Source organism: Phragmites australis, chromosome 2 (assembly GCF_958298935.1).
Source record: "Phragmites australis chromosome 2, lpPhrAust1.1, whole genome shotgun sequence".
Classification (NCBI taxonomy): domain Eukaryota; kingdom Viridiplantae; phylum Streptophyta; class Magnoliopsida; order Poales; family Poaceae; genus Phragmites; species Phragmites australis.
In genome coordinates, this window is record NC_084922.1 from 14,724,692 (window position 1) to 14,738,232 (window position 13,541).

The 13,541-nt window shown below is 41.2% G+C and overlaps 1 protein-coding gene across 1 annotated transcript; it reads left to right on the forward strand.

Moving 5' to 3' along the window:
• Positions 1–4,761: 4,761 nt before the first annotated feature.
• On the forward strand, positions 4,762–9,400 carry LOC133900558 (kinetochore protein NDC80 homolog). Its single transcript, XM_062341738.1, has 4 exons — positions 4,762–5,964; positions 7,066–7,312; positions 8,812–8,958; positions 9,054–9,400. Exons 1-4 carry the CDS (start codon positions 4,826–4,828, stop codon positions 9,270–9,272), a joined length of 1,752 nt encoding a protein of 583 aa, XP_062197722.1. The 5' UTR covers positions 4,762–4,825; the 3' UTR covers positions 9,273–9,400.
• The last annotated feature ends 4,141 nt before the right edge of the window (positions 9,401–13,541 follow it).

Below are 13,541 nucleotides of genomic sequence, written 5' to 3' on the forward strand. Positions count from 1 at the left end.
TTTCATCTTTTCACACACCTATCTAGTATCGTGGTGCCAACCAATTATTTGTCTGCATATATCATACGCCTAGAATGCGTCAACTTGACCTAGATGAATTTCATTGGTTTGGTGGATGGCAGGTGATTGCTTTTGTCTGGCATTAAAATTTTCTATAAATGGATGAACTAATATGATCTGCGTGAACATTTCGTTCTTGTTGGATGCCGTTGGAGTGCCCAAGGGCATACTTATTGTGTCTTAGGTCTTGTCCAGGAACGGAGTGTCGCATGTTACAACCTTGATTCGCACTCTTACGAATGCGGCCACATTGGGAGGAGGCACGCATTGTGAGGCTCAGTTTAAACAAAAATTTTAGTGCCAATATAAGATATTCCTATCTCTATTCATTCGCAATTCTAACCAGATAGTAGCGATTCATGACATGGATTGTTCTGATATAAAACCAGTTTGCTAACATGCTCGAGCTGCTATTAGTTTAGCTTTAGGGAATGGCTGTTCATTTGACTGAGTTGAGCAATCTGCTGATTTCAACTTTTTCTTCGTGGATGGCTAACACTTCGACTTTCTTTTTGGGATCTCTTCATGGAGCATTACATTTGCTGAAGTGAGCTTTCTTAATTTTGGGAAATTTTTATCATGCTTATGATTCCTAGATGAATGATTGATTGACCATCTATGGACAGACTTGGCAAGTTACTAAGAGCAATTTCAATCAAACCCTTATCTGGTTTGCTATCCTACATTTTAGTGAACATGCATAAAAAATGGCCTCCAACTGGTTCGCTACTGATGCCTCCTCATCCCTATAGCTTCGATCGTCACATCTCGTAAAGGACGCATCCTTGATATCGAGCAACTGCCACCACGGAATTCTCCTTCGCGTCACCGTCCGGCAGGTTTGTTTCCATCTCATCCTCTTTTTTCCCGATTTGTGGTAGTCGATTTGAGGTAGGCTCATCGGATTCGTCTAGACTTGCCAGATTTAAGGGGAAGAGTCATATCGGAAGGGGAGTTCACCGGTTGCTGCACTCGCACCGCACTTGGCCTCGCGCTAACTCGCCGTCGCCCCTGCGCTCACGCCACAGTCCTCCCCGTGCTCGCCCGCTGTCGCCCCTAGACCGCCTGCGCTCGCCCGACCGCTAGCTTTCTCAATCCAGCTCAGTCTGAACACACGCACCAACTAGCTTCCTCCGTTCGGCTCGGTCCGAAAGCACGCATACGAATTTGATGGCTAGAAGTTATAAAAGTAGGATTTTTTTTAAAAGAATTTTAATTAAATATTGGCTCAGGATTTTTGGATCAAACCAATTAAAATAGGTTGCTAGTAAGCTCTAGTTAGCTCATAAAAGCTTTTATAATTTTTGGACCACTCTTATACTTAAAAAAATCGAAACTTAAATGAAAAATATAAACTTACATTAACAACATATAGCTAACTAGCTTTCCTTTCCAATCGGCGTAATTTTACAGATCGGTCTGAACGTTTATGTAGTGGATGGCGAGTTGAACAGATCAGCTATTTTTGCCGACCGAGCGAATCGAACAGACTAGAATTATGTATATCTAGAATTGAGCATTGTTGTATGTGCTGTGAAATTTTAGTCACCTAGGATGAAGCTTATTTTTGCTTTGTTCTCTGGTTTAGAACAATGAGCATGTACTTAGCTTTAAAGAGATCATGGTGTTATCTGATTTTGCACTTAGAATTTGTGCTTGTGTTGTTGCTGGTACATCTTCTAAGTGTTGATGAGTGCTATTTTGGTTAATAATGTAGGTAGTTTATTGAATGGACAGATAGCTATATGCAATTGTTGAGTGGCTAAAATATTGGTAGCAGTCAATTTTGAGATGATAACCAATTTGCAAGTCCACCTGAGGAACAAACGATCGAGGAAGTGGAAGTTGTGGATGGTACACCGAATGTGAAACCAAACAAGAAGATAACCAAAAAATTTAGTAAAACCAAGGCGTCTATTTGCATTTCTTTTTTGCACAAAATAATCATCATGTTTCTCTACAACTTTCACTATGCGAAGAAACAAAGAACGAGCCATTCTAAACCTAAGCAAAAAACAAGAATGAGAAAACATGCGTGAAGAAATAGAATGAACATATGATATGAAAAAAAAGGACTAGTTGCAAACCTGCGCCGAAAGAAAGATGCCATGTAGGCCGGATCATCTGAAAAATAGTCGTTGTACAACCTCCAATACCCACCTTCTCTGTCGTGATGGATATACTAAAGTCCAGGCACAGAACCGCCCCATCATAGAGAATTTATAGTCCAGTATTGTGTGTATGATTGGTGTAGTGTGGTAAGATTAAATTCATCATCGTAGACGACGATGACAAATCTAAGAGAGAGCAGTGACTCATTTGAGACAGAGAACAAATGATAAGGCCAATGACTTAGTGTAGGACTTAGGTGAATGAACATGCATATATAGAGGTGAAAAATGTAGCCCTTGGAAATATAGTCGTTAGAAATATATCTGTTAAAAATATAGTCGTTGAAAATATAACTGTTGGAGATATAGCCTAAAAAATAACACCGTTTAAATATGAAACGGTTATTTGTTAGTTACAAGATAGTAATAAAATAGAGTTGAGTAGATTATAGGGAGATAAATTTAGGGAATTGATTAGAGTGTGCTAAAAAATAAGGAAGAAAATATAGATAGAGAATTCTCTATTAAGGGAATAGGAAATCAGAAATAGGAAACGGGTTAGAATTACTCTAAGATGATGAAGGAACATATTTTAGGCAGGAGAATAAAAATCCAGGGAAATACGAGCACTGCTACACGTATAAAATTTTTCTTACAACTCAAGTACAATTCAGGATTGGATGATTGAAATCACTTGGATGGAAAACTCATAAATGTGTTAGATGGTTTATGTGTAGGGTTGTACTCGAATTGTACTAAAATGATTGTGCGCAAACCATTTCCCACTTGAGATAACTTCACCTGACCAACCACTGTGCACAGGTCCAGCAATGGAGGGTGGCCATGATCACACGATGTAAGGCATGTTTGGTTTCAACCCCCCCCCCCCCCCACTCTTATCCATTAGTTAGGATTCGGATCCCTAACTTTAGGGTGTGAAGTCACGGGAGAAAAATAAAATATGAGAGAATAAACAGTACTCGAACGGTAACATACTGTAGCACGATCACTGTAGTAACGGTACTGTAGCAATTCAGTCAGATTTTACCGTCCATAGTGTATTATAGCGTCAAAATCTTATCCATCACTTTACAATCTAACGGTGCACAACAATTTGAAGTCACCTAACTTCATTCTCTGGTGGTGAAGTCAGGAGATCCCATTCCCATTAGTTTTACTTGGTAAAGTTAGGTATGTCAAACTTTATTAGAAGAGGAGAGTCAATTTGTATCTCTCTTAAAACCAAGAAAATCTTTATCCATCTTACACAAATTCAAATCAAGCAAAGGAACCAAACACATTTGCTTGTTCTCTATTTAGGTAAATATGGGCAAATAAACTAAACATACACATAAAAGAGCACATAACACAGTCAGGATAGCATTAGATGAGGAAACACAACTAATTGGATTTCAATCTGCAATGATCATCCAATGAAATAGATATTTTTTTTAAAGTACAAGTCAAGCACATATGCACCGACGCACGCATACCACACTCGCGTCCACACCTATCCATATAGGTGCATTTTAACACTTATAAAATTAGAGGCATAACTTGATGTAGCGCGGATATGAACTTTAACCACCAAACACATCCACGGTTGCATGTATTATTTCTCGAGAAATTTAATCCTAAAAAAATACAACATATGTGTCAAGTTTAAGACTCAAATCTGGATGAGCAGATTCTAATAAAAGAACCATAACCAGCCGAGCTTATGCTCGGTTCGTAATGAAATAAGTAATTGTTGAAACAAGATCAAATAGAACTCTGAAAAAAATAAGATGTAGGACTATCGGTAACTGAAAAAATACAGAGAGATAAGATAGCAAATTCCAACGGCATCTAACAAGAATGTAATTCTTTGGACAAAAATTACAGGGAGGATAAGACAAGCAATTACAGGGAGAATAATAGCTGAACAAATGCAGTAGGATAAGCTAGGGTAGCATGATTTTTTGGACTAAAAGGATTCAATTTTAGAAGGCATTATGAAATTGAGCACCCTCAGACTAGTTTGATCAAAAGCATGTCAATGGCCAAGTACTTAAAAAGAAATCGAGAAGAACAACCAACATTACATGCCTCTCTTTCTCTCTCAGCAAAAGGTACAAATTAAAGCAACCCAAGAGCAGGAGCAAACCCAGCAAGAATTTGGTGCGAGAAATAACCAAAACCCAAGAAATTTTATCACTTCTGAAACAACTTCCCCAATAATTTTATCATCCCGCCCGCATAAATACTTTTATTGATTCGTTTCTCTTCCTCTTTAGTGGAAGTTGGATCTTTCGCTTCGGTCAAAAATCATTTCTACTTTACATGCATTCTCTCCGTATTTCCATTTTCTTATTTACAAGAAGGATAAAGTGGTACAGTACTACTTCTCGGTGCTACCGTACGCCAGGTCTACTGTAGTGCTGTACCATACACTGGCCCCACCGTTCGTATACTGGGCCCATCGTATTTCCATCGGTCTGCACGAATCTCAAAGCGACCTGGGCCGTCAGGCCCAGAATACCGTAATTTCCGCGGCAGTTTGTTTTATTTTCCCTTTCCCTAAAAACGAAAAACAAAAACCGCCATCCCATTCTTCCGCCGCTCCATTTCAAAGCAAAGGCAAAAACCCCAACTTCCCAAGATCCGCGGCGATCATGCATCGCGGCGGTGGCGGCGGCGGCGGCCGGCGCCTCCCCAAGCCCTCCCTGGCGCCCTCCGCCGCAGCGGCCGAGAGCACCCCGTTGCTGGACCCCAGCGTCATCCGCAACCTCGACCACGCCTTCTCCCGCCGCGACTCCGATGCCGCCAGCCTCTGCAGCAGCCGACCCCCCTCCTCCATCGGCGCGGGCGCCGCCGCCTCCAACTTCTCCGACCGCTCCACGCAGGCCGCCGCCCTCCGCGTCGTCAACGCCTTCCTCGCCCCCGCCGTCACCCTCCGCCCTCCCCTCCCCGCCGCCCGCGACATCCAGGCCGCGCTCCGCCACCTCCTCGAGCGCCTCCACTTCCCCCTCAACGAGGCTGCCTTCGAGGACGACCTCCTCCACATCCTCCGCATGCTCGAATGCCCCTACAAGCTCACCCGCTCCGCGCTCAAGGCTCCCGGCACCCCGCACTCATGGCCGCCGCTCCTCTCCGTCCTCCACTGGCTCACCCTCCTCGTCCAGGTCTCCGATGCGGCGGCCTCTCAGCCCTCCGCCGCCGCCTACAATGATCTCATGCTCTACACCACCCAGAGCTACTGCCACTACTTGTCGGGTGACGACGACGAAATCGCGGCCCTCGACGAGGTGTACGTCTCCAAAGCCCGCGCGCACGCTGAGGCGGCCGTCGAAGCCAACCGTGCTCTGGAGAAGGAGGCCCAGGAACTGGAGGCAAAGGTGATTAAGCTCACATCGGGCCCCTCGCGGCGGGAGGCACTGGAGGCGGAGAAGGATGTCTTCACTGCGGACGTTCACAAGTTTGAGGCGGTGGTCAAGACTTGGGCTGCTAAGATCAACGAGAAGGAAGAGGCTCTGATGGATTTGGAGAAGGAGCTGGAAGCAAAGGTGATGGATGGACAACGCGTTGCGGCTGAAAATGAGGAGCTGTTGAAGAAAGTTGAGGCGCAAGCGGTGAATATGAGGGATGCCAATAGGATGCATAGGGAGATGCAGGCGGTGGAGCGTGACATTGGCACGGCGGAGAATGGGAAGGCTGTGCTAGAGGAGAAGGGCTGGGAGCTTGAAGCTGAGCTGGTGAGGAAGTTTGAGGAACTTGAGGGGCTTGCTGAGCAGTGCAACCGGGCCCTCAGAAGGTATGAATGTGCTGCAAGATCTCCTATAATTTCTTCATTTGTTGAATATTCTTATCCATTCTTCTTGAACCTATCGATTAGTCGTGAATGATTTATGCACCTAGGAACCCATGGTAACCATATCATGCTGGGCAGGCAGCACCCCCCAAGCCGGGGCTGGTTTACTAGTTCCTGTTGTATTGTTTCCAAAAAAGAAAGAAAGGTGCATCTATCTGGTGTGTTTTGTCCAGCTGAATTCGACTTGGATTAGGGCACTTAGTCAAGTTTTCCCAGCAGTGAGCATCCATAAAACCAACAGCCGTCCACCACTCTGTGCAGGAGAAAATCCAGAAGCCTTTAACTATTTAGCATCCCTTCGCTCAATTCCTGGATCCGCCAAACTTGATTTTTCATAAATTGTTCTTGAGGCTATTATAATGAATGAAAGATAAATCTGCTTGGCCTCAAAGAGCTATTATGAATGATCTATTTTGCTGTTTTCCTTATCATAATGAATGGGATGTGAATCAGCACAATAGAGGTGTTACGGAATCCTACAAAACTTTAAAAAACGATTGTCAAAGAAATTCAATACACAATGTAAAAATGAATTATATATATATATATAGACATAGTCTGTTATTTTTTCTAAACAACTCAAGTTTTAAGTTCTTAACCAATTGAATCATGTGGACCAGACATGGACATCAGTATAGGATACTTTGGCTCGTCTCAAACAATTGGGATTAAGTGATCTCAAAGAAAAACATGGGACTAGGTGGACTATGTGTTTAACTGCAAATCCTGTGATTTTTGACAGTAAAACTTATTGAGTCGGTGATTAAAAACTAAGTCAATAATGTGGTAAATTATTTTTTTAAAAAAATTGAGGACAATTAATATTTTGGATAAAATTTGGAGGCCTTTGTATAACCAGACGAAATCATCTGTGATCTGTTTGTGGTCATCTAGTTAGCTGAAACATAAAAGCAAAAAAAAGTTTGAGATGTGATTTTTTTTTTTTTTTTTACTATGGTTTTGTTGTTTGTATCTGCTTTATTGGCTCCTGTTAGCTCACTTTGTATCGTGAGCTCATTTTTACACTTCTGGGCCACTTTTCAGGTTAAAACCTGGTATTGATTTCCAGTACATGCTAAATGTGAAAGGATCCTCTCCTGCTGAGATACTAGGTCTCAGTTACAAAACAGTGCTAAAACCTGCACTCAAGGCTCTTGCTGAGGAGAACAAAAGGGTCTCTGTCTCAAAGCTTAATGAGTTAGTTGATCTACAAAAGCAGTTTCAAGAAAATGCTAAAATCCTAGAGGAGAAAAGGAATAACCTTTCCAGTCTCCTGGCTAAAACTGATGAGGTTAGTCCATCTTATATTACAAATACTAAATTGCGTTTTACAGCTGAAAATAAAGTATGATCTTTGGACCTGTTATTATTGGTCTGAACTCTGAACTTATTTGTACTATTGGCAATATGATAGTACCCACCACAGTGTTGGAAAGAGCTGCACTACAATTTTTCTGTATATGGGTTAATGGGTATTATGCAGACAATATTCAAATCAAAATTGGAGAATAACTGTCGTTTTCTATTTTTTGATAGGTTACTCTAGTTACACAGTTTCAGTGGCCAATATTTTCTTAGTACTATGTTGTACTGCTGGTATGTGGATTGTTTTATTGCTCACTCGCAGAAACTGCAGTGTAATCAAGTGAATGGTTTTCAACCTGTTACTAGCGACGATATATGTATATGTTCCTAAGCAAATATGGGTTGGGTAGACTGGTAGAGATGCGTGATACATGATAACCTTACAAATGTGGCTTTATCCTTGACCTTTCATGCAGCTCTTCCGATGTTCACTTGTTCTGATTGGCTCATTAGGATAGTCAAATATTTGGTTCTTTGCTAGTCATTAGTCAAACATGAGGTTGAGCATAATAATTATTAAATCAACACAAAAACAACTAAGCATAGTTAGACATTAATGTAGATTCTAGAGTCAGTTACTCCAACTTGATAAAGCTTCTTGCTACTCATTTTAGTATTTTTTTGGTGACCAATAACAGACCTTCTGAGCAGATAATTACCAAAATTAGGAAGAATGGTGCTTTGTATAAATGGAGGTTGGCCCTGGGCATATTTACCCATCAAATTTGTGGTGAAGTAAGCATTAATAATTTGACTTTGACTAACGAGATTCATTGGTGCTGTTATTTGGAAATTGGAGTTTCGGTTTTTGTCATGGATTATACTATGATGTATTGTGATTAGGCTTGAGGGCTATCTAGGTTATTGCTTTTGTAAAGATCTGCCTTTTTGTTAGATCAGTGGGCATGATCTATTTATAAACATGGGCAGATGTCCTGTGACCCTTTTATCTGAATTTATTTTAGCTACTGGCAAAATGAAAGTACCGATCACAGTTTTGGAAAGAAGTGCATTGCTACTTTTATGTATGTGGGTTAATGGTTATTATGAGGGCAATGCCCAAGTCATAAGCAATAAAACAATCAATACACCCATCAGTCCGTCTCAGTGTTGGAGCTGTTGTCAAATCTGTTAAAATGGATTTTGTGTGTTCCTATGCAGTAGCATTATGTTCATTACGGTATTCTGGCTGGCAGCTTTTTTTGGGTGTTCATGAATTCCTGGTCTCATGCTCTTTTCATGTTGATTCCAAACATTTATCAATTTAAGCAAGTGCTGGGCACTGTTTTTACCAAACAGCTCAAGTAATTCTGGACTCTCTTACTGAATACTCACAATAACTTATGCCCTCCTGCAAAATTATTGCAAAAGATTGAAGTTGAAACTTTTTCATTTGCTCTTTATATTCCAATTTATGTTCCCTAGATGGTTGCTCGACTGAATTCACTGGATCGTGAAATCACAAATGATGACTCAAGATGCACAACTGAAGCTAGACAAATGGAAGATGAGTTGGAGAAGAAGGAACATTGCTTGAGTACTGTTGAAAAGGAGGCAGCCGATCTTTTAAAGGTACTTCTCATTTTTATTTTGTTATACTTAAACGTGCTCCTTTAATAGTATAACACATCCAAAATCAGATAACTTACAGAAATTTGATTTGACAGAATTCTGAAAAGAGGCTCCATGATGCATTACGCAAAGCTGATGAAGAAACTCAGATGTGCTTGAACGAATTGCTGCAACTTATTGTTTCCTTTACCGAGTATAAAGAGTTCATGGAAGCATCAGTTTCTCAGAGGAAAAAGGACCTGTATGAAACGGCAGATTACATAGCCTCTTTGCCATCCAAGATGTCATCAACCAGTCAAGCTTCTTGTACCTGAATATGAAGAAAGTTTCACATCAAATTGTGGATGCCTCTTATGATCATTGCTATGTTGAGTTTGTTTGACCTGCAGAAGCTAACACAGTGTACATAATTCGTAGATTATAAAATCACTTCGGTTTCCAATCTCGCGTGCCACATATATTTGCGAGTTGATGAATTGATGGTTTAATATCTAAGATATAAAGCATTTGATCGAAATCTTCTTTGGCGTTAAGGTTGTAGTTGTGAATAGCCATCGACTATTCGAAAAGGATAGAAGAATGAGACCTATTTTAGGATATATATTACCTTTCAATCGGGTTATTTTATTCCACTTTTAGATAGAGAAAATAAATAAAGAAGAATACTTAATAATACAATGAAATATATATATATATACAGAACATCTATCTTGAACACACGAGAGGGAACTGTAGATAGTTATGGTAAAGGTCATAAGTGTCTATACTGTAAAATTGATCTTTGATGAAATCGAAAAGACATGGTAGAACTGTAACCATAGAATATGACCTTAATCGAAATGTATACATTTATCTCATACACTATAGGGATAGTGAGAAGGGATATATTTTACATCCCAGAGGAGCTATAATTGAAGATAGAGTGAGTGAATGTTTCATTAATAATTTTGTGTAAGAACAGATTCCATATTACGTTGATACAACCCAAGATGTAACTGCTCTTATTTATTTATCTCACGAGTAATTAAGTTGTACACTTAGTTCCTTTTACCACTTAAATGCGCGTCAAAACTATTTCTTCCCATTGTTCATGTAAGGCACTGCGTCTTTATGAGATATGGTATTACTCCACCTCGGCTAAAGCTTGACATGTCCGGGATTAAGCTAAAATATAGTATTGACGAGGCTCTAGAATATGATGCTTGGTTATTTTGATGTAATTGAGCTTTGTTGGTGACGTATTCCATGCAATCAGTCTATTGGTTGCAATCAAGCCTCCCAGAACCACCGAGCTGTCAGGCAGCCCTGAGCTGGTCAATCTGCACTGCAAGAAATCGTGTGCATGTTTTCTTTTCTTTTATATGGGATTGAATCGTGTGCATGTTTGTATTACAGTTTATGTGTAGCATCTGCTGTGTATTTAAGCACGTAAAATTTATGGTCGTGGTCTTGAATTGTGAATTGTGGTTAGATGTATCTTTCATTTGGCATAGATCTGTGGACTACCGAGTCTTTACTTTGAAAACTGAGTGTATCTTCCATCTGTGTTATGCCGAATGGTTTTAGGTTGATGAACTGGGCATGCTCAATTTTAGGTTGCGTGGTTTGACAAATTGTTTCAGGTTGACGATGAATTTTAGCAAAATGCAATGGAACTTCAGATCGATTTGTGAGCAAAAGACATACTCTAATGCTATGAGCAAAAGACATACTCTGATGCTATGATTTATTCTGAGCAATGCGCTTTATAGTTTGTAGTGCTTCTCGGCTTTCAGGTTATGGTACTATAAGAAGAGAACGGTAGGAGATTCTGTTTCTAATAAAAAGAGTTTTTGATGCTGATAGCACAGCAAAAAATATAGGTTTTGTACCAAAAAAGAGTGGCTCACAGATCAAAAGATGAATAATGCGTCCCAGACTCTAGGTACATGTCAACATTCCAGAACATGAAAATAAAAACCGTTCAAACCAAAATTTCAGACTCCAGTTATATCCATAAATTGCAATAGACTGCTACCAGTCTATTGTAGAGATTAGAGAATCATAATTAACCTGCATAAGAGCCTCTAACTTCTACTCTATGATAGAGTCAATTTTCACAAAGTTCTCATATTTGAGCTTCCTTGACTTGCTGAAGGTTCCATATAACACTGAACTTGCCAAACTGTCAGAAATTCATGTTTTTCCTGCTTTCCATTCTAAGCTTCTTGAGACAATATTATCACAAAGAGAAATATAAATCCCTATGGAAGAAGAAAAAAAGAAATATACATCAGAATGAATGCTCCACACTGAGAAATTTCATTTTGTAAGGCAGGGAGGGCCCTTGGACCTTCAGATTCCATTTAATGCAAGAGTTCATAGGACATTAATTCTCCACTCTTAGAATTAGACCCATAGAAAGAAAGGAATTACATCAAGGTTCTCCAAACATTGAAATAAACATGGCAAAACGGCGGAGTCCATGGCAGAACACAAGATGGAGTTGAAATTACCATAACAAAACACATGTAAAGTGGGCTTAGTCTTGTCATTACAGATAAGCTGATGAGCTTACAGCTAGCAGCGTCCATTGTTAAAAAAACATTGCAGAGGCTTCAATTTTATGAGCAACTAGAATACAACTAATAACATTTACAAAGCAAATAAGCAAGGATTGTAAGCATAAAAGTCATACCAAAATTGCTAGAACGGGCTCTCAGGGCTCATAATTTCTTGGACCATTGAAATTTCCTGGCCCTCCATGTTGTACGACATGATCTTCCCAGGTATGCTGAAAATTAGCATACCATGCTGCTCAAACTTCCCAGTTCCTCAAATGACATGGATTGGTGAAAGAGCAAGGTAGACAATTATCTTGTGCTGATGGTTCCGTGTATCCCACGTTGGTGTTTCGATGTTGGGGTACAGTTCTTTCACTCCATTGAGGTCGACGCGATACAGAACTGACCACTCTGACTGACCTTCCTGCAGCTCTAGGATATCGAAGCAAGCAGTGAGCTTCTCCTTGTTTGTGTAACCAATCATCTGAAGATGGCCAGCCGACTCTCCAATGTAGCCACAAATCCAGTCTTTTTGGCATTGGCATCTTTATCACATGTTCTCCCTCGATCACAAAGCGGACCACAGGCCCCTTTGGGCATTGGGTTGAAGATCTCTGTGAACACCGCAAACTAACAAGGCTTACGGTTATTATGTATTTATGGTATTGCAGGAACCATTTGACAAGCCAAAGGAACCCTTTGGATTCTCCGCGCCGCGGGAGCGGTTCCGGCAGCTGGGACGGGCGAAGCCTTGGTCGGACCTTTGAGCTCGGCCGAAGGGCTTCGCTCAATGTCGTGATGGAGTCACTCAAAGGGACGCCAAAGCTGTGGCCGAGCGGGGACCTTTGGAATTCCAAGCAAAGGGTGACCCAAGTCCAACGCGAAGACAGAGGAAAGGGCGAAGGCCTGGTCGAAGGGAGGACCGATGTCAGCGACCGAAGAACATGAGGGGCAAGATTGTAAATAATATAAATGTACTTAGGATAGTACCGTATTACCCTTGAATATGCTGAGAATGTAGCAGTTGGAGGGATAATCTCGTAAACTGTAACATGGAACGGTCAGATACGACCTACAAATATGGCGTAATTGTAAGTGATAAGATGGGTGATATTAATATAGTAAAGGCTTCCCCATTTTGTGTAATGTTCCCTATACCCTTCGGATCCCTCTAGGGTTCGAAGGCCCATCTCTTAGTTGGTGATGCCAGTTCCCAAGAGTTGGCACCGTCCGTGGGGACCGACACATTCATAAGTCATGCCACCTGAAAAGAAGCTGAAGGGCGTTGATACATTCACACAACAAACACAGCAACTTGCCATGGGGGGGGGGGGACGCGACCACGACTACCACTTTGGACACGACGGAGCTGATCAACACTTCGATCGAGGTAGTCAGAGAGCGTCAAGAAGAGCAAAATTATGTGGCTGTGCTGACCAATGAGGACGGTTGAGTTCGAGTAGAGCTAACTTACCATGAAGATGCAAATGCTTTGATGTGAAGGTTGGAGGACGACCTTCATGCTCATTACAAAGCTTCGGCAGCAGTGAAGGAAAACACCCCTCGTTTTGAAGAGTATGAAGACTTCAATCATTTTCAAGACCCTGAATACGAGGAAGAAACCGAAGCAGAAAGAACTGCATGGCTAGAAGACGAAGACCTAGAACGGCAAATAGCACAAAAGAAGCGTAGAATGGCAAATAGCACAAAAGAAGCGTATTCTAGAGAGCTTGATAGTGAGTTGGAAGGCGACTGAATACCGTCAATGAGCTGATGAAGCTAGAAGAATGCTGGAACAACTGCAAGGCCAAATTAATGTGCTATAACGCGAGGGCGAAGAGAATCAATACACCATCACCCCTTCGTCAGCGTTTGCAACACGGGCTGCGCTAGATCTTTGGCATCAGTCACGCGCAGGCGATCCAGAATCCCCGCTATCCTTTGGTTTGCATAACCAGCCTTGGCCTTCGGGTCTTAAAATGCCAAGAGTGGTGATGTTTGATAGAGAATCAGATTCAATGACATTCATCATGAGCTTTT